The sequence below is a fragment of the Zootoca vivipara genome, chromosome 8 (assembly GCF_965207765.1).
Source record: "Zootoca vivipara chromosome 8, rZooViv2.hap1.1, whole genome shotgun sequence".
In the NCBI taxonomy this organism is placed as follows: domain Eukaryota; kingdom Metazoa; phylum Chordata; class Lepidosauria; order Squamata; family Lacertidae; genus Zootoca; species Zootoca vivipara.
In genome coordinates this window covers 24,019,732-24,047,058 of record NC_142591.1, presented here as the reverse complement: position 1 = coordinate 24,047,058, position 27,327 = coordinate 24,019,732, and the positions used below count along the sequence as shown (strand labels likewise).

At 42.6% G+C, this 27,327-nt stretch overlaps 1 protein-coding gene across 1 annotated transcript; it reads left to right on the top strand.

Moving 5' to 3' along the window:
• The first annotated feature begins 502 nt into the window (after positions 1–502).
• On the top strand, positions 503–27,273 carry LOC118090540 (enoyl-CoA delta isomerase 2-like). The gene is made up of 8 exons (XM_035126394.3): positions 503–639; positions 1,926–2,111; positions 7,781–7,850; positions 10,216–10,306; positions 10,824–10,944; positions 16,643–16,732; positions 22,830–22,973; positions 26,054–27,273. Exons 1-8 carry the CDS (start codon positions 583–585, stop codon positions 26,207–26,209), a joined length of 915 nt encoding a protein of 304 aa, XP_034982285.3. The 5' UTR covers positions 503–582; the 3' UTR covers positions 26,210–27,273.
• Positions 27,274–27,327: the final 54 nt, after the last annotated feature.

The following is a 27,327-nucleotide window of genomic DNA, read 5'->3' as shown; positions in this document are numbered from 1 at the left end:
ATCAAAAGCTTGGGGCAACTTATGTCAACCACAAGACCAAATAATAATAATTTTTATTCTTATTCTTATTTATACCCCACCCATCTGGCTCGGTTTCCTCAGTCACTCTGGGTGGCTTAGAGCACATATAAAAAATTGTAAAACATCAGACATGAAAAACTTCCCTATACAGGGCTGCCTTCAGATGCCTTCTAAAAGTCAGATAGTTGTTAATTTCCTTAACATCTGATGGGAGGGTGTTCCACAGGGCGGGTTCCACTACCACGGTATGTAAATATAAATATAAATATATTTTTTAATGCAGACCAGCACTACACTATTCCAGGGACTTGATCTGATGAAGACTGTGGGAGTGAGGTTGTTAGGAGACCCCCGACAGAGCTACAATTCTCAACAGACTACAGGTCCCAGGATTTTTTGGGGGGAAGGCATGACTCTGAAAATGCTTTAAATGTACCGTCTGGATATCACTTTTGAACAATGCATGGTTGGGTAGAGCACTGCAGGTTGAGGCGCACATGCTAAAAACAAGAATTTCCAGTTTGGTCATTCAGGGAAGGCTTTGCAAAAGCTGAAAACAAGATGGAGGACTTGGAAACAGAAGCTAAGCTGCTACAGTGCGACAAATCGCGAAGCAAGGTAGGTGAGATCTGGAAAATTAAAGGAGAAAAGAACTTGACGTCTTTTCCCTAAGCGGCTGTATTTAAGAAGTCAAAAATGAATCTGACTATTTCTGAATTACCTTCTACATTGGGGAGTTGTGGAGGCGAGGGGACTGATGAGTTAATTCTCGTAAAGTACTTTGAAGGTGAAAACTACTATGCCCAGAAACCTATAATGTCTTACTACCCTACGGATGTTTCTCCATACAACCAATGTGGGACATTTATTATCTCATCCCTTGCAGGGCAGCAGTCAAGATATCAACAGTATTTATGAAAAAAGTATATGCCTATGCGAGTACAAAGATACAGGTCCGCCACTCATATATACCCCCAATCCAAAGACATTGCAAAACCACTCATGAGTGATTGACACCAAATTCCCATATAATTTTATCTCGTTGGCCAGATTAGAAAGAAAAAGGAAAAAGATTCCCTTAGGTGGTTCAGTGGTCTTTTGGCGGTTGATTGTAAATTGCACTGGAAATGTGTAATTCTGGGCTAGCACGTTCTAACATGATTTACTGTACAAAAGTTTTTAATCCTTGTTATTATGACCATGGAGTTGAACCAATTTTATCAACCTTAATATAATAATAATAGAGTTGGAAGGGACCCCAAGGTCGCCTATCCAATTTTAAACCAAACCGGACTATGCTTAGCTTTGCAAATGGATTGTAATGTTCTTAACAGGCTGAAGATGATGCCTTTGATGAGCGCTGAGGTAATCACTGATAATAGCTATCTTTGTTTCAACATGCAGCCATTTTTACCCGGTGCAGTGTAATGGGGCTGCCTGTATATGTGTATTCTTCAAAATGGATGACGATCTTGTCCTTTCTGAATAACCTTTCTACGATCCCTGGGAAGACCCCATTTTGACTTTGTAAATGATAAAATATGCAAAACGCTTTTAGGAAGGAGTGTCAAGCTACCTGGGTATGGTTCTTCCCCTCCATAAAAAGCAACATAGAAATATTTAAAAAATAGATACATCACTTTTATACCTATATATATTTGCTTGAATCTCCAGGGTACTTTAGCCCGTTTTGGCAAAAAGCCTCTCTTCTGTTGATACATGTAAATGCCTTGCACACATGAACAGGGCTAAAATCTGCTAGTAAATAATTACTTTCCATTTTTGTGTCCCTTCTTGAAGAGAGAAAAGTGGAATATAGATGTAATGCAGCCATGTGTCCGCGGGAGGTAATTCTGATTTGTATTCCTGGGCTTTTGAATCACATCATGTTTTGCTGACTACAGAACGGAGCTGGCCCTTCGTCTGTGGATTCTCAGCTGAGCTTGGCCGCTTGTGACTCTCCCAGGAAGGAAATGGAATCTTCTGCTCAAAGTAAAGGCAAATACGAAACCCTTCTGGTCACCACAGAGGACAAGATCACAAAGATAATCTTGAATCGCCCAGACCAAAAAAATGCTATCAACCTTGTGGTGAGTACATGAAGATAGCTCCTAAATGACAGGCTCCAGTGGTATTTACATTATGTGTCAAATGGTGGTAACACTGTGCCCATTCCAGAATTCGAAATTAACAACAGGCTATTTGTTCTGGTTTAAATTAGCCAAGGCAGGCATAATGCGGTCAATAAAGACCCAACACATCCCTTATCTAGAAGATAATGTTCTCCCCCCCCCCCCCCCGGAGATGTGATATACTTCATGGCCCTTTAATCAAAATGTTCTTCAAAGCAAATGTTGTTTTGGGCCCTTTTCTTGCAAATTGCATCTCTCCAGGCATCATATTAGGAGCTATTATCATGAAACGAGAATCCTCTAAAGGGTTTCAGCCTCTGATATTTGTATATGATCAAGGGGTTAATTAAAGGCTGAAGCCAACTGAGACCTAATGAAAATACTCCTGGGGAAATGACTAAGTAAACATTTGTTATTAAGACCCTGGATGATTTAGCCAAGTGTCCCTGAACAACCATTGCAGGTTCTTGTAGGGTAGCTCCGCATTTGAAGCTCTGAGCACATAACACAGGTCCAGTTTAGGTTAGTGAAGTAACTCAATAGCCAAAAAATGTAGTAGTTCTTGACACATTGTTCCCCAACTCCCATGAATATGTTGATCACATTGGATCACTGCACGGTTGCATCCTGCACCAGCCTTCACCAACATGGTGCCCGCTAGCTGTTTTGGATTACAATTCCCATCAGTCTGAGCCAGCACAGTGCTGGTCAGAGAAGATAGTCAGCCGTTGCAGTTCTAAGCAGCTGGAGGGCAGCAGTTTGGCAGGAGCTGTCCTGCACCAATGTGTGTGTGTGTGTCCCAAGGGAAGTATAGTTTTGTGGTGTAAGGAAGTATCACTGTGATTGGAGTGACTCAGGTTATTGGCACTGTTGTATAGTACTGCTGTTACATGGGTCTCAGCTACACAACTGCAAATAAAAACATTTTAACTGTGTAGTAAAGTGCAATGTACAAATGTGACACTAGATGGCAACAGCGAGCTATGCAAAATTCAGTGTGATTTATCAAAACTTTTTTTAAAAGCATTTTCACAGCATTTTTTTTTTTGAAATATATGTGTGTGGATTCCACCATGGAAGCCAAATGACAGGAGGATGATATTTGGTGGTAACCAATTTACTTATAAATCAGTAACCTGTAAATGGAGACTATTTCATATATGAAGAGGAGGGCAGAGTCACAATTCAGAACATCACTTGGCCCTATCTGAACCAAAGTCCCTTGAATAAAACACACTGGGGTTCTTTGTCTCTGCAAAGAATAGCTCAGTCGGTAGACCATGAGACTTAATATCAGGTTGTGAGTTTGAGGTCCATGTTGGACAAAATATTCCTGCATTGTAGGGGACTGGACAGCATGACCCTCGTGGTCCTGCCCAACTCTACGATTCTATGATTCTACAGCAAAACCAGGAAGACGGTCTCTGATTCTCAGAATCTGTCACAGTGGCGTGGTGGCTACCCTAGAGTAACGACTCCTTACAGCTCTGCATTTTATTCTTTTATTGGTGCAGTCTATTTACAGTGCTGAGATAGTGCTATATACAGGTTGTCAATACATGTCGTCAGTCTGGCGCAGAACTTCCGAATGGGGATTCCCGCGTCTTTCTCCAGCAAAGTAGCCTGGGAATACTAAATCTCCGCCCCCGGCGCTTCTTACGCAATTCCGGGGTCGATGGGATCGGTCTCTTTCACACGGTTTCCCTGCTTCCCCTTTCCGTTCCCAGGCGGCGCCTGGGCTCAGCTATCCTACCTGAGCCCGGGCTTCTGCTTCCTGAATCCCCGCTCGAAACATCCCCCTCCCTGCTCCCACTTCCGCTGGGCGAGGAGCTCGTGTTCAAGATGGGAGGGGGCTGTCTGTAGCTCCTGTCCCTCACAGAATCAATCAATCTTGGGTATGCCCTCTGAATTTGACTCGGAAAATGAGGAACTACCCGCATACTCTGCAGTAAGATGACCCCAAAATGAACCAGCAAGATCCTTATTAAGTTATTTTTAGTGGACTGTTAAATAGATTGATGCTTCTGTGCTTCTTTTTTTACTGGAGCAACCACAATCCAAAACAAATAGATGGTTTGAGGGTAAATTTCCATTTTCTGTATATACACAAGCAGAAGTATGAACACTTTGGCCATGTAACTCGCTTTACTAAGAAATGACCTCTGCTTAAGGGAGTCCTTTATTTGAAGGGCTCTCTGGTCTGGTTAAAAGATTATTATTATTATTTTAAAAAACCCAATAAGAAGATAGAAATTGCTATCATGCCTGGACAGCAGAATGAGAAGGAACACAGGTCATCTGGCCACAGTCTTACCCACTATGGGGAGATGCACTCTGTATTTAAATAGAAATACAGTACAGCGCATTATAGTAAAATTATGCTATTTTTTCCTAAGAGTCCCTCCAGACTGGTATATTTTGGTGGGTGCCTCCTGCAACACATCATTGACGCAATAATAATGCATTACGGGTGGATTTATACCGGAGCGTCCACACATCGCTTTGCTTTCTTAGTTGTTCTGTGATGCTTCCCAAGTGTTACTACATTATTGCCACCTGGAGGGGTATTCTTGCACTACAGAGCAACAGAAGACAGACAAAGAACCCAAAACAAGCCGGAACATTTGCAGTATAAAAGGTTACAGGATTTCAGCAGGAAGCAATGAGTCCTGCATCAATTGGCAACGTAATGGTATTTCCATCCTGAAACTTTTTCAGACGCAAACAATATTTATTATTATTATTATTATTTGTTAAATTATTATTATTATTATTTATGTTCACAACATAAAATTACAATATAAAAACCACAAAACGCATAATAAAATAGGAACAACAACAAACCAGAACTTCCCCCTTCCCACAATACATTTAAAAGGGCATCGGATATCAATCAACCAATTGCCTGGTTGAAGAGGAATGTTTCTGCTTGGCACCTAAAGGTGGGTTGCACATAAAAGCCCTGATTCCACCATGAGTGAAAATAGTCATGATTGTACAATAAAATGACATCTGGAGGCCCATTAATTATGCAATTATACATATAAAATAGCATATGCACATCTTATGCAAATCTGTGCTCTCTCTCTTTTTCTTGTCAATGCATAACTCACCCCCCTAAATCAGTATGAGCCGGTGATAATATTTCTTTGACTCATTTTATTTCACTTCTGATTCACGTGCCAGGATTAGGTGAGAGCTAATCACTTGCTTGCTTATTATTGACCAATCAGGATTACTATTATTATCATTCTAGATTCATTGTTAAAGCATTTGCTCTTATATAAATTGCCTACAGCAAACCGGAGAGCTAGCAGGATCAGAGAAGGCTCCACAATCCAAATCAAAGGCAGAATGTTTTGCTTCAAAATTGTCTTTGTTGAAATTTTCACTGGAAAGATAACAAGGAAAACAAAGAGGAATGTCAAAACAATCAGTGCAAACCAAAATCCAGCAGGTCAGTCGGTCTACATTAGTGGGATGTAGGACTGATTCACAAAATATTCAACTCAACAGAGACCACAGAAGGTGAATGATTGATAGAAAATACAGAAATAGGAAAAGGGGAAATATTTTTTCAGTGAAAAGGGCTGAGTACGAACTGCTGCATGCCTCAATCAGTACAAGGAAATACATTTATAGAACTGACAAAGCATATGAACCAAGAGAAATCAGAGAATAGCATTGCCACTGGAAGAAAACCAATGATCCAGAGAAAAATGGTCTCCCTGACTTCTGATTTAAGACTGTGTCACAATTATTTTGTGAAGAGGCTGGTTGCTTCCACTTTCAGGGACCCCATTCCTGCAGAGACTGTAAGAAGTCCTTATGTGTAAATCTTAGTGCACTTATATAAGTATTACACAACCTGGCAGTTACCCATTTCTAATGGCACTTAAGGGCACACTAATTTCAAAACTGGCTGCACAGGGTCTAAGGGCAGTAATAACCTGTTAAATGGATTGATCCTAGGCTAATTTCAATGCAGTCATTCCAGAGATTGTAATGCAGGAAATCCTGTCCTTCATTTCAAATATGTGGGCTTCAAATGGGTCATGCCACTGTCCTTTGGTACACATGTTTGGGCAGTTGGAGTTTGTTAGAGATCGAAGCAGTTTCATATAAATTCTTTACATTATTCTTTTTCCCCCTTCACTGCCAGCCAACGTTCTGATGACTCTGCATCAACTGGAATCTGACGTGTGTTCCATGTCAACTAAAATGGCCTTATTATGCTAAATTATTGGTTGCAGTGGTAATTTATGTACCGTCCCAGGCTCCCAAAATTATGTTTAAAGGAGCGGGCCTCTTGTGATTCTCTCTGTAATAATTCATCATGGTTGGCTCGTATTAACAAATGATTAAGGAGCGGAATGCCAAGCTTCCAGGCTTGCCCTTGTTTTCGTTTGTTGGCGAAGAAGCAATCCCCAAAATGAGCAAATTACCCGCTGAAACTGAGCTCTCTTAGCACATTTAGTCTATTCTGCTTTGAGTCAAGAGTGTTCAGCCATGCTCCATATTCCAAAAGGACTGGCTTATGAAGCATGGGAATGATCGAAGTCTTAACCCCATGGAAGTCTATACTGCTGCTAGCGTAAAAATCCCTAAGTGGGAGCTGTAAGGCCCCGTCTTTTGATAGAATCAAATTATAGGGCCCCTCCTGCATCAGTGGGGAATGGATTTACCTTGTGGCAGCAGCAGTTGGTGGGTGGCTATGAGTGATCGTTTTAAATTTCCCACAATGCCCCTGAAGACCTGAAACGGGTGGCTATCAACCACCATTTTAATTTCCTACCATTCTCCAGAGCAACACTATGTCAGGTACTCCAGCATTGTGAGAAATTGCCTGCCACCTGGAACAAAGCATACAGGGCCATGGTTTGGAGCCTTCCCTCACATATTCCAGCAATAGCATCTCTTTTCTTCAAGGATGAGGTAAAAAGGTATCGGACCCCAGACATTTAAGTCCAGTCAAAGGCGACTGTAGGGTTGCGGCGCTCATTTCGCTTTTCAGGCCAAGGGAGCCGGCATTTGCCCACAGACAGCTTTCCGGGTCATGTGGCCAGCATGACTAAATCACTTCTGGTGCAACAGAACACCGTGATGGAAACCAGAGCGCATGAAAATGCCGTTTACCTTCCTGCCGCAGAGGTACCTATTTATCTACTTGCACTGGTATGCTTTCGAACTGCTAGGTTGGCAGGAGCCAGGACAGAGGAATGGGAGCACAACCCATCGCGGGGATTCAAACCGCCGACCTTCTGATTGGCAAGCTAAGAGGCTCAGTGGTTTAGACCACATGTATGCTTAATCTGCATAACTCTATGTGTGGTTTCCTCCAAGTGCTGCATGTTCATTTCGTGGGTCTGCTCTGACTGAAACCTAGGTGAATACCAACCTTACATTCTTTGGGGCCAACTCATAATAATTAAACCAAAATCAACTTATCTGCATGCTGGAGGCACAAAACGGAGAACAGAGGAGTAAAATAACCCCAGTAGAGATTCTTCAGGATTTGATAGTTGGTTTGCCATGTTACCTACCTCTACAATATTTAGATAGCGTGAATGAAATGCTGTCTTCCCTGTACTCTCAGTTTCCTCCTCCCCCCTTCTCTTTTCCCACAGATGTGTGGTGAAATTATGCGAGCACTTGAAGAAGCTGCCAAGGATGATTCCACATTGACTGTAATAACAGGTATTTTTATCGTGGAAGTTCTGAGAGTGTTGTTAATAAAGCAGCGGCCAAACCTTCTCTCCTGTGGGTGGAAATGGTTAGAAAGAATCTGTCTGGCAGAACAAAAGGTTCCTCTTCCTCTAGAAAACTTTTGAGCTTCAATTGGTCCATAGAGCCTGAAATTTATCCACCAAGGGAGGAAGAAATACAGAATTCCTGTGAAATATTGGGCTTGAAAAAGAATGTGTTTCTAATTATTATGGCGGTGGAGAAATGCCTGTAAGCATCGCATGCTAAAAGCTCCCGAGACACTGCGATTTCTTTGTGGAAGAGGGGCAATACTTCCATTTCCTGTAGTTTATTGACATGTATTTCCAACCTTACAAGGTATATTACCCTCACACAACAGTTTACAAGGGAATGATGATGATGGTGATGATAAGAATTCATTTCTGAATAAAAATCATATACAAAACATATTGCACATACAAGAACAGTTAAAACCATTTTTAAAATTACATTTATATTCAGCCTTTACTCCAAGGAGCTCAAGGTTGCATACTTGTATCTCCTCCCCTTCAATTTATCCTCACGATAACCCTGTGGGGTAGGTTAGGCTGGGAGTGAGTGACTGAGATTGGAATTCTGGACTCCCAGGCCCTAGTCCAGCACTCTAAACACCACACACACATAAAACAATTTCAAATAAATTCAGATGCTGCCTGGAATAGAAATCTCCTCTTGGAAGACTTACTGAAAGAGGAACTCTTTAACAGGACTTGAAAAGATTAATAAAGTTGGTACCTGTTTGATGTGTAATGAGATGGAGTTCCAAAGAATTAGGGGCCATCACAGTAAAGGCCCAGTTACATCACTGGGAGGAACAACTCCTGATAAGATTTTATCTGCAGCATGCCTTTTCCTTTAGAACACAGTGATTGATGAGGTATATAGGAAATGAGACAATCTTTTAGGTATCCTGGTCCCAAACTGTATAGGGCTTTGAACAGCAGGGCCAGTATTTTGGGTGTACTGATGTTGTTACAGGTAGCTAATTGACAGCCATTGCAGATATTGCAGCAGTGGTGTAATATCATGGCAATATTCTGTGAGCAGTCGAGCCACCACACGTCACACTAGCTACAGCTTCAGGGTCAGCCTCAGGAGCAGCGCCACATAGAGAGCATTTCAGTGAAATATCCCATTGTCTCTGTAGACCTCAGGGCAGTTCACAACATAAAAATGCAAACGTGCATTTGCACTAAGCAATTGGATGGCAAACTGCATTGCAAAATTCAGGAAAGGTTCTCGTATTATTTCAGAAAGTGCAAATCAGGTAGGTTAGCCTTTAAATGCAATTTTGTTCCCCCCTTTCCCTACTTGGGAATAACGCTCATTGAATAGCATGAAATGGGCTGCTAAGTAAACACGCGTAGACTAGCAGATGTGCCTTGATGTAAAAGTTGGACCTGAACATTCATTTGCTCCAAAATATATTTATTTGAACTCTAGAATCCAATTACTACAAGGATACAAAGCCATTGCAATCATCATTTTAAAATGTTAATATAAATAAAATCAAGAATAAATGATACCAAATATGAGAAACAGGGTAAGCAATTGCCATTGGAGACCAAAGGACAAATTTCATTTCTAACATATTGTTTTGCTCAGGCCACCCATCTAGTCACTTCTTTCTGGTGTTGAACTGGGTGTATATCTTATTAATAGTATTTTCTCTATATTGTGCCCTGTAGTACAGCAAGCCTGCAACTTACACTCACTTATCTTATGTGATCCCAACCTTACCTGGGCGATCGAAAAAGAAATAAATGGATTGGAAGAATATGGGGGGAACGGGAATAAAAATACTTGGTAGAAAAATTGTCAGAAGGAGGCAAGAGAGGAGGAAACAACAGTTGGCAATCCCTTCAGTCATTGCACTCATCCTGGGAGAGAGTTTGTGTGTTGTCAGAGAGTGACACGGGGCCTAGTGGTGGCCTGAGAGTGAGGGGAAGGTGCTCTGAGATGCGGGATGCTGTTGTGTTTTGGGTTGTGGTTTTTTTTACAGGTTGTTTAAAGGGACTTCCTGGCTTTACATGGTTTTTCGTTTGTTTGTTTGTTTGCACAAAGTTTGCGGGCTTACTGTTGATGAAGTTGCATTGCACCTTGTAGCCTCTCTTTCTAAGTTACGGAATCATAGAGATGGACGGAACCACGAGGGTCATCTAGTCATATAATTAAAAAAGGGTTCCTGGTTAATTAGATTTGGATTGCAACCTCAGCAATGCCCCCCCCCCGTGTCATTGTTATTTCTATTATGTTTACCACCCTGATAAGTCAGCACACTGCATACATCTTAAATGTTACTTTTGGATCTTTGTAGGACGCGGCGATTTCTACTGTAGTGGGAACGATCTTAACAATTTTGCCGAAAACTTGCAAGAGGTTCTGAAAAACAGTGGAGAGCAGCTGAAGTAAGCAGGAACTTTTAAATATGTTTCCATAATTAAATGCTTGATTCATACTATTATCCCCATCTTTACTACATATAATATTATCCACATTGATGTCGACAGAGCTCTGGACTGCGACTGCAAATCTAGAGAGCTCCTTGAGAGTCTCTTAACCCTAACCCTTGAGAGAGCCCCCCCCCCTCAAGGGGAAAAAAACCACACCCACACCATCCTCTTTGCACCTCTCTGCTGTTCAGAATGAAAGGACAGGTGGGTGCCCCATCCTGGGATCCAATGAAATGTGGGCATGTTTAAAGGAGCAGGGTGGAGAGACTGAGCAGCAGTCCAAACAGCAACTGAGCAGTAAAAAGCAAATGTTCTCTTGTTCCCTGTGGCTTTTAGAAGGGATATTGATATAGACCTTTTCATAGGAGGCATAAGAGGTACCGGCACCTGCAGGTGTTAACATTGGCTACACCTACCTTAGCATCTCCCTGTGCCACCTAAAACAAAACAGATGTTCTTTCCTTGCTTTTAGGAACTTTGTCAGTCACTTCATTGACTTCCCTAAGCCACTAGTAGCAGTGGTCAACGGCCCTGCTATTGGTATCGCCGTCACTCTTCTCGGGCTGTTTGACTTGGTGTTTGCGTCGGACAAGGTGAGTCATCTGCACAAGACTGAGTCAAACTTGCTTGGAGGTTGGGCTGTTGGATCTGGGAAGCCTTCATCCAAGTATGCATTTTGCAGAGTGGGTGGGTGTAAGGCCGCCTTGTCTTTATTCAGCTGAGTCCCGAAGCTTCAGGTTTCGGGGCTTAGCCTTGTCCATCCCTTCTCCAAGTAAAGGAACCTGCCATTAAGAGAGACTTGGATCAGACCTGCTGGCGTGGAATAGATTTTGATATTTTGGTTAATGAAATCGGGATCTGAGGCAAAAATAATGCGCTGGTGCAGTTCAACAGTAAACTGACATGCGAGAAACTTTCAGTGCAAGATCCATTTTCAGATATGTTTGTGGCTCCTGGGTACGTTGCATTTTATTTTTCTGTGCAATGAAGGACTGCTACTTACAAGAGACCTGTTTTTCTCACGCCACGCCCAAATAATGGCAAGAGTCTATCTATGGCATACTGAAAGTGTAAAAAGCAAGTTTTAATTTGTGACAGCTGGCCTGATTGAGAGGCCCTTATCCTCCCTGTTATAAATGTTGAATGAATAAAGCAGTATCACAAGGGAATGGGGAAATGTGGCGGTGGGGGCATTAAAATGCATTTGCTAGAATTTATAGAAGGCAAGAAATCCCCATTTCATACTGCTCCATTGTTCTGGAAAAGTGCAGTCAATAATCATAGCCCTTGAAGGACCCGTTTCTGTGTGGTACAAGGCTGAGTGATTACACTTTGGGTTCAGACAGTAAGCCTAGTGTTTCCTTTCAGGCATCTGTATAGATTATTCTCTTTAAGAACCACGAGATGTTTTATTGCTTCCTGGGGACAAACGCTGAAAAAGCCTGCAAAAAACTTTGAGGGCAAAGAACAGCATAAGTTGTCAAAACGATTTGGGTCCATCTGTGATGAATTTTAATGTGATGTCTTTAGTAGTGGCCTTTGTATACTTCCCCCCACCGTCACGCCTGTTCCCCCAAGTCAGGAATCAGTACAGGTACTTTATTTGAAGAATGAGAGAATGGATGTGAGGGGGGGGGTATTTTTCCCCTCCCTGAAACTGTGTTGCAACATCTAGATGATCTGCCAACTCACTACAGCATGTTCCTAGTATTCCTGAGGGCATTGCATATACCGGAATGTGTGTACACATCAGCAATTTAAAGTGCAATAAGGTTACAGTGTGTGCACATCAGAGATGGGTGATGGGAATGTATTCACCCAACAACCTTTTGGGTTTCCTCCCCACTGCAAGCTCTCCCACATCCCCGAACTCCTATTCATGAAGTTCTAATCCAGGCATCCCCAAACTTTGGCCCTCCAGATGTTTTGGACTACAATCCCCATCATCCCTGACCACTGGTCCTGTTAGCTGGGGATCATGGGAGTTGTAGGCCAAAACATCTGGAGGGCCGCAGTATGCGGATGCCTGCTCTAATCTGTGCATGAGTGCTCCTCCGCTCATGTGCAACAGCCATCTCAAATATACCTGCCTGGCGTAAGTACTAAGTGATGTTGCATCAAAGCAAGTGTTAGCTCACACTTCTCAGGGCATTTTCCCAGTGCTTTCCTCATTGCTAAAAGTCCAGGCTTTGTCAACTATAATTTCACAATCTGAATTGACTCATAAGTGGGCCAGGGAGGAAAGGGAGGAAGAGGAAACCTGCTTCCTCACCTAATGCTTCTTTGCATGTTTGGTGAATCTCTTTGATCTTTTTTGGTTTTCCAGATCAGGGCTAGATCTCTATACTGTAGATTTTTAAAAACGCTGTAGAAAAACACATTATAAAAGCTCTTAATGGAAAATCCCATTGGCGATGGATCACTGCTCTATAGCGCCATCTGGTGTCTCACGTTTATAACGCAGTTATAACAATATAATTGATAAGTGTAGCTGGGTCCCAGGTGAACTTGATATGAAACTGTGACTGGGTCATTTACATTCATTCACTAACTGCGTGTTTTGCTCTCAGCGAGCCAGCTTTATTGGGAGCAAGCTAGGGAGAGAAGGCAGGAACTTGCAACAGCTTTCTTAGTGGCTGCACTCTGAGCATTTTAGATGTTTGTACCATGCTGAAAGCTATTCCCGTAAGTGTTTGGAGGACTCGTTTTTGTAACACACCTTCACTGGCATCCTGCTACATACAGATGTCACCAAATGCTTGGGAAGGGGCAGAGAAATGTGCATTTACATTTACACAGAGATGGCAGGCCATGATAGCTAAGGGGATGTCTATGCTCAGCTGTATTATAGTACTTGGCAACATATCCTGCAGCAACAACTGCAAACTGAGGTGGCCAGGACAGGGATTCTTGGAATTTTGGACAATGGTGTAGAAGAGGGGATTTGTGTTCTCTTTTGCCTCTGGCCATCCTATCATCAACGGATCTCTCCAACGTTCCATCTGTTCCAGCATCCTGTTTTCAATAACAGCTAGCCAGATACTTCTGGAAAGCTTCACGATCAGAGAATGAAGGCAACAGCCCTCCCTCGATGCCCTCTAACCCCCTACAACTGGCATACCTCTGAACCCCGAGATTCCATTTAGCTGGATGGAAGATTATGGATATTCTCCTTGCCCCTGGAATATCAGTCATATTCGTTGCCTGCTTGTGAACTTCCAGAGGCCACTGTTTAGAAGAAAATGCTAGTCCAGGCAGACCATACAATGATCCAAGAATGAATTTTTAAATCCCTGAAGAGCATCTTCCCACCCGTGTCTCTGAAATATGCATCATTATGCAATGACTTCGGGACTGGCAATGTCCATAAGAAATCCAGTTGCAGCAGACTTAACTTAAACTTACAATAACTTAGAATAAGTCTAAACCTTAACACTAAGCATGCTATGTACAGAACACCACACCAGAAGGAAAAGAGATCGAAGGAGAAAGTGAAACCCATGCTCCTTCTGGCCTTACTTTTATAGTCAGCATGACCTTGAAAGAAGAGATAACAGATCCAGCTTAAACCAGCTGTAACTCAGCTTCTCTGAGGGAATAACCTAAACATCAGGAACTTTCTGCTTGTTTCTTTCACACGGAGAAGCTTCCAGAACCCTCTTGAATTAATTAGAATAGAAAAGATCCCTACACATCAGATCAATACTTTCTGCACTAAGAAATGCAAACTGACAGGCTCTCCCCTCCCTCCCTATCTTTACAACAGCCCTGTGAGGTAGGTTGGGCTGAGAGATTATGACTGGCCCAAGGTCACTTGGATGCAAAATAGGGGATTCAAGCCTGTGTTCTAGTCTCTGGTCTTTGTCTGATACTCTACACCACACCGACTCTTATCTCCAGGTTGCAGCCAAGGAGTTAATACAGCAATGTGGGTAAAGCAACTTTTATGAGAGGTCTTCCGTGAGGAGTACAATGAATTGACAATGGGGAGAGCAAAAAGTCTTTTCTGGTTGGCTCAGGGAAGCAGCAGTAATGATCTGAAACTGCCTGGAGGAACTGCTTCAGCCAAGCAATATTTTTGAATGCCTTAGTCCCCTCCCCACCCCTGTAGAAGCGGCATCATTGGAGACGGCAAAACTCAATGAGATAAAGCACTTTAAAACTGCCGCAACTGTTCCACCCTCATGCTAGAGTAGCCCTCCGTCATGGCCAGCTGACCTACTTGCTTGCTGTTTTCTGCTCATATTAGTAACTGAAGAATACCTTTTTTTTAAAAAAAGAATATGATGGAAGGTTGGTAATAACATCCCATGGCTTCTGGTGATTGCGTTCATTTTTAACATCCAGCAGCTTGGAAAAGAGCAGAGAGTCTGCTGTGCATTATTAGAAAGACAGCTTTGACATCAATAAAAGTTGCCCCATCACACCCACCCACCCCTGGGACCTTTTGCATACCAAACATATGGTCCCTCACAGAGCTACAGATCTACCATCCATGGATTTTTAAGCTAATATTTGGAGAGGGGGGATATAGGCTTGGGCAAGACGTGGACCCCTTCAGGTGCCCTGTACAGCTGTGTTTTTATTATTATTATTATTATTATTATTATTATTATTATTATTATTATTATTTCAACGTATACACCACCCTTTCCCCAGAGGTCTCAGGGCAGTTCACAACAAAACCACAACATAAAATAGTCAAACCTAAAGCAATAACCCAATACACCCCCCTCCCAAAGCCACATTCTGAAAGGGTGTTGGATGTCAATCAGATCAACCAAAGGCCTGGTTAAAAAGGAACATTTTTGTCTGGCGCCTAAAGGTATATAATGAAGGCGCCAGGCAAACTTCCCTCGGGAGAGCATTCCATAGACGGGGAGCCACTGCAGAGAAGGCCCGTTCTCGTGTTGCCACCCTCCGGACCCTCTCGAGAAGGAGACACAGGAAGAAGGGCCTCAGAATATGATCTCAGGGACTGGGTAGGTTCATATGGGAAGAGGCGCTCCTTGAGGTATTGCGGTCCTGAACCGTTTAAGGCAGGGGTCCCCAAACTAAGGCCCAGGGGCCGGATGCGGCCCAATCACCTTCTAAATCTGGCCCGCAGACGGTCCGGGAATCACCATGTTTTTACATGAGTAGAATGTGTCCTTTTATTTAAAATGCATCTCTGAGTTATTTTTGTAGGGCATAGGAATTTGTTCATTAATTTTTTTCAAAATATAGTCTGGCCCCCCACAAGGTCTGAGGGACAGTAGACCGGCCCCCTGCTGAAAAAGTTTGCTGACCCCTGGTTTAAGGCTTTATAGATCAAAACCAGGGGCCTGGAAACTAACTGGTAGCCAGTGCAGTCTCATAGTTATGTCAACATTTTATGAGGCATAAATGTTGCCCCATCACCCACACCCGGGACCGTTTGCCTACAGAACATATAGTCCCTCACAGAGCTACAGATCTATCATCCATTGATTTTTAAGCTAATATTTGGAGAGGGGGGATATAGCATCCTGAGTTACACCACTTGTGCATCCAGCCCAGTGTTATCTTCTCCCACTGTTGGTTACTTCCCAGAGACTCAAGCAAAGAGCAAAAATACTTTTCATGCATAAGGTCTCAACCTCTGACGTCTCCAATTGAAAATGATATTGGGTAGGACATACATTAATTTATCTACTCTTTTAATTGTATCAGACAAGTTTCAACCATTTGAACCATATTGTACCCCCACCTTGGGATCAGATGACGAAGGATGAGCTAAAAAAAAACCCCTCTTAATAAATAAACAAATGTGCCCCATTGAACCCAGTGGGGTTCATTTCTAGCTTAGGGTGCACAGAATGTCCCACAGACTCCTTCCTTAGATTCCTTCCTATTGAGAAGGAACCAGGAACAATGCAAAGGAACAGCCAGTTGGTTCCAAGAGGAAGTAAGAACGTCACCTATTATTCCGAGCCACTCCTACTTCCTGGCCATGAAACCATATACAATGTGGGTCACTGTGGATGGGAATATGGTTTTATAGCAATAGGAAGGAATCTAAGGAAGGCATCTATGGAACATCCTGTGCACCCTAAGCAAGAAATGAACCCCAATGGGTTCAATGGGGCACATTAGTTTCTCTGATCCCAAAGTGGGTTACAATATGGTTAAAATGGTTGAAACTTGTCTGATGCAATTAAAAGAGTAGATAAATTAAGTGTACGTCCTAAAGATCTTACCTGTTTGAAGCTTTCTCAAACATTCTCTGGTTTTTGCTCTTATATATACATATCTATTTCAATGTCAACGCAGGTGGTGTTTCAGACCCCTTTCAGCCTACTTGGACAGACTCCAGAAGGCTGCTCAACTTACACCTTTCCTAAGATAATGGGCCCCATAAAGGTAAGTATCTTAAATTATTGCTGCAGGGGGGAGGACACCCCAGTACCAACCAGTTGATATACCTCTTCCCCGTTCTCTGCATTTCATCGTTAAGATTAATTTCATTTTGTTCCTGTAGTCGATCAGGAATAGGTTTTGGGACTTAAAACAACTTAGACACTATGACACTAAAATCCTTTGACAAAATGTAGCCACGGTACTAGTTTGGTTTGCAGTTGGGTATACACCAGAAAAATGCACCCAAAACAATCGAGCAACTTCCCTACGAGGAAGGTTTACCTCCTTGCAATTTACCTCCCCACATCTCCCAATGTTGCTTTCCCCTCAACTAATCTCCAGTACTAGAAGTGAGTCCAAATGGAGAAAAGTTCATGACCGACGGGGAGATGCTTCAGCACTCTCACCCATGCACCTCTTAACCTGGACCCCTCACCTCACTTGATATGCAATTGGGGCAGTCCTGCTTCTAAAGGCACAATGTGCCATTATCAATATATAGTAGGGCTGGCCTTCCAGAAGCTGTTGGGACTCCAACTCCCATCAACCCCTGCCAGCAGGGTCAATGGTCAGAGATGATAGGAGTTGTAGTCCAGACCTGGTGTATACAGTTCTCCACCCTGGTCTATAGTTTGGGCCTTGCATTGTGATCCTATGTGTATTTCCTCAGAGGAAAATGCTGCTGTATTCAAGAAGCCTTACTCCCAGGTAGGGATGGAGGAGAAATTCAATTCAGTTCACATTTAAAGGTGAACTTACCTCATTCTCATTTTCCAAAACAAAATCTGAACCAAGACACAGCCATTCTCGTACTTCTCTGAATTTTGCAAGGCAGTTCTCCAGCTGAGTAACGTGTACAGAAATCCATATACTAATGTGAAGTGTGCATATAAATGCATATATTAGTGAGAATATCTTACCAAAATGTATTACTTAGGAGAAAATGCTTGTGAAAATGTGTGTATTAATTGGAATTGCATGCAAAAATGTGTTTATTGGAAGTTATTTGCACTAAAATGCTGATAATTTTCATGAGGGTTATTTGGACTAAAATTTGCAGATTGCTCTAGAAATGTAGAGAACTGAATTTAAGACTGGAAAATTGAGAAATTGAGAAGACCAAAATTGAAAGATTTGTGTATCCTTGCTCTCAGGTAAGTATGCCTAGGATTGCAGCTCAATGTACACTTACCTGAGAGTAAGTCTCCTTGAACTCACTGGCACATGCATAGGATTGCCCTGTCTGCATTCTGCTATCACAATGGGTAACCATGAAGTGTTAACATTATTCTTCCTTGACTATTTTCAATGGCAGAAATCTCAATATCAGCCATCTCACTTAGCTGTAATTTAAATATTTATGTCTGTAAACCATACTAAAAACTGCTCTATTTTTATATGGCAGATTTTAAGGTTATTTTCTACATTCCTTGCACATTTTGCAGTAGCAGCATGGAACAGGGAATTCTATATTAAAGACATCTAATTATATGTGAGAAAAGTAATTGAAAGCCTCCTCTCAGCCTGGCAATGCAAAATATTTGAACTCTGTCCCTAACAGTATGTTTCCCTTTCATCATCTTGATTATTCTTTTTCAAGCCTGCCAGATTGAATTTTCTGAGGTTCATATAACAATCCCCACAGCTTGTGACTTGGGAAAGATCAGATTCATGATTCAGAGACTCACGAGCTCCCTTTTATTTGCATGCTCCGACAAGGGTAAGAAGATGAGTGATTGGTCCAAACTGAGTGCCCATGCGGTAGGTGACATGACAATGTCGCCATAAGAAAGGATTTTTGAATCAGAAGAGAGAAGGGCAATGGTTCAGTTGTAGAGCATTGCCTTCTATGCAAAGGTTCAATTCCCACCAACTCCACATAAGACTAGGGGAACAAAGATAATAATCTTTGCCTAAAACCTTGGAGATCCAGTGCCGGTCAAGGTAGACAATTCTAAGCTAGAAAGATCGATAATTGTCTTACTCAGTATTAAGCTAGCTTCCTATGATAGCCAGAGGAAGCTCACGAAGGGGGCATGATGGTGAGACACATATCCAGTTTCTCATAATTAAAGGCCCACCAGCTCTCTCCCAGCAGTCAGATTGCACATTAAATAACATACTAGGAAGGGCAATGGGGATAAGTACACTAGTCCTGTCCCCTGACTGTCTGAAGTTAGGGAGAGGCAGATCTGTCAGTTTTAGTTTACCTTGGCTTCTCGTTTTTCCAGCTTTAACTTCAGTTTGTCCCATTTCTGGCCATTTTTTAAAAAGTGTGCATTTTTGTGCAAAAGTATTGGCAAGTCATTGCATTTTTTGCAAGTTATTTTCACAAATAAACATGTTTTTATGTGCCCTTTCCCCCGAAGATGTGGCTTTGGATGCATTGTTTGGTTGGAGAATTGTGCTGCAACATTTGTAGAAGTGTGCATTTTGAGCAATACAGTGGTACCTTGGTTGTCAAACTTAATCTGTTCCAGAAGTCTGTTCCCAAACCAAAGCGTTTCAAAAATAAGGTGCGCTTTCCCATAGAAAGTAATGCAAAATGGATTAATCCATTCCAGACTTTTAAAAGCGGCCCCTAAAACAGCAATTTAATGTGAATTTTACTGTCTAACGAGACCATTGATCCATAAAATGAAAGCAATAAACAATGTACTGCAGTCACACAATCAATCAATCAGCCACTGTACTGGGTTCCACACAGTCACAAAAACAAAACAAAAAAAGAGCCTCAAAAACAAAAACGCAAAATAAATAGCAAAAACAGACAGACCTCAGTGTAACACTCGAAACGGAAGTGTGGCACTCAAAACGGAAGTGCCACGGAAGCATAACACTCAAAACGGAGCACATTCGGCTTCTGAAAAAAGTTCACAAACCGGAACACTTACTTCCAGGTTTGCAGTGTTTGGGTTCCAAGTTGTTTGAGTACCAACACGTTTGAGAACCAAGGTACCACTGTATCGACATTTCAGTTTGTGTATTGGTTCAGGGAGTGTGATTTAGGGAATGTGATTCCCCCTCCCTTTCCACCCCATGTGGAACCTCCCCCCCTCCACAAAGTAGAACCCTGGAAGATCCATATTCCAGGAGACTCTCTTCTCTGCTGTCTAACTTTTAGAGGGCAATGAGGCAGAGCCAGCATGTTCATACCTCCGTCTTCCTTCCTGCGTTACTAAACATATGCAATCCAATGACTGAAGAGGGCAAGTATGTCTCTCGGAATGGATGCTCTCATTTTAGTGTCCACAGCTAAGAGCCGTCAAGGACCCTGCCCTCCATTAATTTGTCTAACTCTTTAAAAAGCTATCCGAGTTAATGTCAAGCACCTCATCGTGGCAATGGATCTTACAAGTTAATTACGCCTCGCGTGAAGAAGCGTTTCCTTTTGTTTATCCGGAAATTACTGCTAGCCAGCTTCATTGTTTGGCTTCTAGAGTCTGAGCAGAGAATAACATATTCCTCTTCCCGGGTCATAATTTCACAAACATTTATCGCATCTCCCACTCTTCCCTTCGTAATTGTTGCCTTAAACAAAAAAAGCCCCAAGTACTACCGGTAACTTTTCTCTTCTTAGAGAAGGTGCTTCACGTTTTCCCTTCATTATTTAAGTTGCCTTTGCCTGCACTTTCTCCTACCCAACAATGTGGTTTTGAGGTGTGAGAGCCAGAACAGTACTTAACATTTAAGTGCTGAAACACAGCTATACACATAAACCCAAGAGGAAGATGGATAACTGTCTCATACCAAATGGAACCACTGGATCCATGCAGCTCAGGCCTGTCTTTACCTGGGGTGGAGAATATAAGGCCTGGAGGGCAGGGGGACAAATGAGGACCTCCAAATTCTCCATCTGGCCCTCAGTCCCCTCCCTAGCCTACAGCCCTTTGCTTCACACTGCAATTATTTTGCCTGCCAGGAAGGTGTCCTTGATCTCTGATAGTATCTCTGGGTAGATAGGAATGCGTGTGTCTAGAAAATAGCCTACCATATAAAGGTGAAACTTACATCTGTAAGCCACTTAGGGCTCACCTTGGAGGCCCACAGAGAGTTTCCCAGAAAGACATGTGGCTCTCTGGCTGAAGTTCATCCAAGCTGATTCCTTCCAGATATTTTGGAAGGACCGCCAGCAGAAGCTGGCGAAGGCTGGTTGGCACTGTACTGTCATCAGTCTCCGCCATTTCAGATGGGATTCTTTCTCAACCCTACCTGGAGGTACCAGGGACCAGCCCCAGAAATCTAATATACTCATGCAAAATAATTATAATATTTTAAAATTTCGGATACCAGCTGCATTCACACCCTGGCATGTTCAACACTATGTACATACACAAAAATATGCTGAGCACTTGTGGTTGGGTCTTAATATTCAGTGTCCTTCAGGAATAGATTCTGATCTTAGTAGACCGAGAAGAATGTGTAGCCGTTTTATTGAAGAATCCAAATCTTTAGATTAGCAACCAAAGCAGGCTCATGCAAAGCTTGTCTGAGGCCCAGGGTATGAGTCTTGTTAGAATAAAGTTATAAACTCAAACAAAAAAAAAGCCCTCCAAGCCCAGGGGAAGTGTACCCAGCTGTCTTCCTCCTCTTCATGGGCCTGATCCAGAGTCCTTTTTGCTCAGCCCATCTCAGGTCATCAGACTTTCTCGGGATAAGAAACATGGACAGCTGCTTGCCGTGGCAACACGTCCCTTAGTTTTCCAAAGCCATCAAATTACAGCATTGTTATTGTTGTTCTTCCCCTCAGCACAATTAATAAAAATTAGAATAAGAAAAGAATGTCACAAGAACATGGTACAGAATAGTATGGCGAATACTGCAGTAAGGCGTATTCTAGGTTTCTACATCTGGGCTGCTTCCAGATGGTTGGCTTTTAGTGCCACCCAAGCATTGTTCTTCTGTTGAAAGCTGCAAGCAGAATTGTAATGAACCTACCACACAATTGGTGTGGTACTTTTCTATAAGTACATTCCACTACGCTCTGTCCACACCAGGGAACATAACATAAAACATCACATCACATCACATAACAGACCTTTTGCATCTCAGCACACATTCACTACAACATTTAAGGTGGGGGCCATTGTTGTAAAGTCTGACTCAGCAACTCTGCCTATCCTTAGAATGCCAAATTTAATGATGTCACTTGTATTCACAGGGTCCACACACTTAAAACAAAATTGGCTGAAGGTCTCGCTATAGCTATAACGGAACTTTGCACCATCTGAATAGCATTTAGGCAGAGTGGCTTCTTTTAGCTCTCCCTGTCTCTCCAGCAGCCAAGAACTGGCAGGAGACCGCCATCTCCTTTGTACAGCCAACTCCAAGGTCATTTATTTTTTCTGTTCCTCAGGAGTCAGCCAGAGCCTCACTTGTGAGATAACTGGTTTAACAGCCCAATCCAGATTCTGTGAGACATGTCAGTTCACTGTGGGATTACAGCTTTGTGGCATTTTTCATTACAGTCATACCTCGGTTTAAGTACGCCTCAGTTTGAATATTTGCAGTTTAAGTACTCTGTGGATCTGTCTGGAACGGATTACAGTGATACCTCGACTTACGAACAACTCAACAACCGAATTTTTCGGCTTATGAATAGGGGTAATGGCCGCGCACTTACAAATGTCTCGACATCCGGGGAAAAACCGCGGCGGTTTTAGATAGGGATTTTTCGACTTACAAAATTTTATATAGGGTTGCTTCGACTTACGAATTTTTCCGTTTCCAATTCGACTTCTAAATTTTTCGAATTATGAAGGTGCCTTCAGAACGGATTAAATTCGTAAGTCGAGGCACCACTGTAATCCACTTTCCATTACTTTCAATGGGAAAGTTCACTTCAGGTTAAGTACGCTTCAGGTTAAGTACAGACTTCTGGAACCAATTGTGTTTGTAAACCGAGGTACCACTGTATTGATATGGCACTTGTATAACAGGGTGCTTTTCCATTTCTTGCTAATTATATGGTACCACAGTAGCTACATGCATATCGATACATTTGCATATTGGCAAAATTACATAGGCCTATAAGATGGATGAATGGATCAAGCACCACTTCTTAGCTATTGAATCTTCATTATTGTTTTCTTTCTCTTAGGCAAATGAGATGCTCCTTTTTAACAAGAGGATCACTGCTAATGAAGCACAAGCCCAAGGACTCTTGACGGAGGTTTTCGCTGACAGTACTTTTCAGGAAGAAGTTTGGATAAGGCTGAAAGCATATGCTAATCTTCCTAGAAATGTTCGTAATAACTACAGCACACACTATTCATAACAGCGCAACCCTATACATGTTTACTCAGGAGTAAATCCCATTGTGCTGAAGAGGGAGGGCTTACTTCCTAAATACGTGTGTTTAGGAGTGTTAAAACACTAACCCAAAAACCAGTCAAAATGCTAACAAATGTTTGTTAGAAAGGTTAAAAAAGATGTCATTACATAGGTTCATTAATGAGACAGAGAACCAAAAAAAACCCCGAATCATTCACACATCAATTTTCATGTCTGATCTCAAATGACAATGTTTTCTTTCTTTGTACAGTATTCTGCAAAAATCAGGCTGCATCCCAGTCATCCCTAACTATGAAGGCACAGTCTCTAGGCAACCCTTGGGAGTATTTTTTGTGGCAGAAACAGTTGCTGGAAAAGAACTTTGACAGCAGGGTTTTAGTACATGCTCTTATCCTGGTCATACGAAAAGGGGCAGAGCTGTAGCTCAGTGGGTAAAGCACAAGGTTTGCATGCGGAAAGTCCCAGGTTCAATCCTTGACATTCAACGGTACACCAGGGAAAAAAGTCTCTTGTTTGAAACCCCAAAGGCCAATGCTCTGGTTCAGGTTGGCAGCTTCTTATGTTCCTTTGCGTAGGCAGCAGGGGAGGAATTTGGCTCGGTTCTCAATCTCACGCAAACCTACTTAATTTGTACTTTCTAAAACTATACCCCAACATTCACACCTCTCTGGAATTTATGATGAAATGCTCCACCAAAATAACTGTGTACAAAAAATGAGTATGTTAAGTACAGGGAAATGCACATATTTTTGAAAATAGCATAGAATGCTCTTCTATGTATTCTAGCATAGAATGCTCTGCTGTCCTTGGGAGTTCCCCGGCCAAGGGGAATTGCCACACTGGGGGAGGGTTTGCAGCTGAAGAGTTAAACCTCTTCTCTCCGTGCATTGGCAAAAATCCACCCCATGCTCCATATTATTTTTTCAAAATCCACTGGTGATGCATGCTATGCTATGCATTTAACATAACCTGTAGCTAGGCATTCCTGATTAAGAATTGGCAGAGAGGAAGCATTTGTAATGCTAATGAACACTGTAGCCATCAAAGCCTTTTGATCCCCATTACAAGTCTGTTTTAAGTCTTCTGTGTGAAAATGCCCTAAGTAGAAAAGGAGCCGGCAGCCAGGGCTCACTGAAAAAAAGCAGGGGAAAGGGGGAGACCTTAAGTGGCTATGGATATGGGAGCAGCCTTTAAAAAAAGCCCACAGAGTCATCACAGAAGTCACATTTAAAGTAAGGTTACCGGATTTTTTTCAACGAATCTGGGGACACTTTTCAACTTCAATGGATTTTGTATGGGAACTGATTTGTAAACCCAGGGACTGCCCCCCGGAATGGGGACATATGGTAAACTTAAAGACACTAGGCCCAGGAGCTCATAGATATGTTGTTGTTGAGTTGGGTGTGTGTGTGTGAACCATTACAATATTTCACTTTGGTTGCCAAAATACCTGTTCTTGATCGTTTCAGTTTGTGAACAAGACGCTCTTTGGAGATGGGGCTGCAATAGAACATGGCTGTTTGCAGTGGTGGACTTTGGTCCTATGTCACCCTGTGTTGAACCCAAAATTTGGCACTCTCACCCCCACTCCTCACACTGTCTTCCAAAAACCGGGAGGCACTGGGGTTTGAGGAGGCACAAGGGCTCTGGCAAGGTCCCAGAACCCTCCCTGCTCCTTCCCAAAGCTGGAAAAGCACTAACTAGGCTTTGGGAAGGAGGGAGGACCCAAGGACCCTGTCAGAGGCTCATGTCTCCTTCCTAGAGGCTGGCACCTTTGAGACAGTGCCCTCTCGGCTCAGTGCCCTATGCATGCACAAAGCTCACACAGCCCTAAATCCTCCTCTGCTGTGCAAAGCTCTTCCCAGCGGTGTGAACTTTGCCAAGAAGACTCTTGAGTTTGCGCTCCAGCCAATGACACCCTCGAAAAACAAGCCACTGTGTTCTGTGGCCTCCGAAAGAGTGTTCAAAAGCATCCCCACACAGCGGGCCTGAATTATGTCTGCTCATTCCTCGCTTATCTTCATTTGTTAAGTCAGAGCTCTGTGTCAGATTAGTGGCTCTGTAAAACTCACAATCCTTCTATAACAAAAAGCATCTTAAACCTAATTAAAAGCTCAATTACCCACTGTGATTCTCTGAAAGCCAGGGACCAACACGGTGATAATCCCTGAAACATCTTATTGCTACTTTGCAAAAGCCCCAATTTGAATTTTAGGGCATGTTCACACTACTCGATAGCAGGCATTCAGTGCTACAGATGCAGGCACCTTATTGAGGTGCTGCACATACAAGCAATACCACCCTCATGTTGTCCCTTTCCCTTCACAATTTACAATCCGCTTTGCCTTGAGAATGTATTTATCAACACATTCAAATCAGGGCTTTGGGGAAGTAGCAATAGAGTGCTGTTCTAGTACATACCAGTAGTAGCCAGTGGGCTAGAGTGGCTTTGCTCAACTGGCTTCCCAACATGGAGGTCACTGCCAGTAACCGAGAGGGGTGGAGAAGTGGGGAGACTGTCGCAGTGCCAGTGCAGCAGCAGGGGCCTTGGATTGCCTCCACTGCTGTGTCTGCACTGTGTGGACCTCCCTGCCACCTCATCCCTCTCGGTTACTGGTTTACTGAACAGGTTAACAGGACTGGATTACTGAACAGGTTAACAAGACCTTGACCCTAGGTTCCATGATATGGCACTGGTTTTGATTATGGTGTCATTCCAGAAGTTTTTTTTTTTTAAACTAAAATAGGACTTAATTAGAAGAACAAGTTTGTTTTGATTGAGCTGTGCACAGAGACTCCTCAGCAATTTTCAAGTGGTTCATTGGGGGCGGGGAGAGAATTGTATTGGGTGTGACCAGCATCTTGTACTGGTTCTATCTATTTCAACAGGGCTTGCTTGGGATAATATCCCACTTGAATTTATAGTGGGTTGTGTGCCCTTATGTGACGAAAGTCCCCAAATGTGCAGATACCAATAAGGCACCATTCATTTTGAGCGACTAATCTTTTTCCATTTCATCCCCACCCCAGTCTCTAGCCCTCTCCAAACAGCTAATAAGAAGTGTGGAAAAGGAAAAACTGCATGCAGTCAATTCACGGGAGTGTGACCAGCTTGTGGAAAGATGCTTCTCAGACGAGTGCATGAATGCCATAACAAGCTTCTTCCAGAAGAAGTCAAAATTATAATCTTGACGGGGGTAGGGGGGAGGATTTTTATTGCCCCCATGGAATTTGCCTTTGCGTTTATGTCCCCTATGTATTTTTAATAGTCTCTCTTACACCAGCACTAAGAAAGGGATGATGTATTGTATGGTGTAATGCATGTGACAGGAAGACCTGGTGAAGCGTTTCTCCTCCAAGCAGTCTCATTGCTTGCATGGGCTTTTCCCCGGTCCCCTAATGCCAATCAAGATCCTTCTGCAATGCTGAATCCCTGTAACAGGCAAGTGCTATTCCTCATGAATACAGCCTGTCAGTGTATATATTATGCATTAGCTACACTGAGTTCATGCATGTCAGGCTTAAAATTGATTGCCATACTGCATCAGCTCCTTGCTGGCTTGTTTCTTGGCTGCTTTAAGATCAGAATATTTCTGTTGCTGGATATGTTAAATATACATATGTGTACAGAGGCATACCCAGGGTCCCTTGTGCCCTTGGCAAGGAGCTGCCTGCCTTCGATCTCGCCACGACAGTGCTGCTTCATTGCCACACAATATATGACATACACCCCGTAGTCTGATAGGTGATTTTTGTGCCCTGGGGGGGTGTCCTGTTTCACCAACCTCTAGGTATGCCTCTGTATGTGTACACAATTGCCTGTAAATGCACACATTTGTACTGATGCTTGACACAAAGTAACATTGGCCTCAATGCATCACTATGATTGGGTAATTTGGAGATGCACCAGCGAAGGAAAATTAATGACAGTCTTATCCTTGTCCAGCTAGCATAATTCAAGGATGGGACTGCCTTGTTAGTGGGTATATAAGCATGATCTTGTCAGTGTTCATTGGTAATCATATCCTGTAAAAACAAAACAAAAAAATCATTCTAGTACTGGGAAAGCAACATCATGCGGAATAATGAAAATGTACTTTGAATGTGTGCAATGACTCCCCGTTGTGAAAACCCAACTATTCTTGCTGTGCTCCTTAGGATGCAATTGTAAAGTGCACACTGACTTATTCTTTTTAGACTATTGAAGCTTTGTAATAAATAAATATGTAGGCAACCGTTTTCTGTAAGAACAAAATAAATGACAAGTCTAAAGGAAGATCTTTGTGTGTTTTCCTTTTCATACG

Excerpts from the sequence above, each read along its gene's own strand:
- LOC118090540 (XM_035126394.3), top strand. The coding sequence starts at position 583 with ATGGAGGACTTGGAAACAGAAGCTAAGCTGCTACAGTGCGACAAATCG. Across the intron at positions 10,945-16,642 it reads TGGTGTTTGCGTCGGACAAG|GTGGTGTTTCAGACCCCTTT; the intron begins GTGAGTCATCTG and ends ATGTCAACGCAG. Across the intron at positions 16,733-22,829 it reads AGATAATGGGCCCCATAAAG|GCAAATGAGATGCTCCTTTT; the intron begins GTAAGTATCTTA and ends TCTTTCTCTTAG.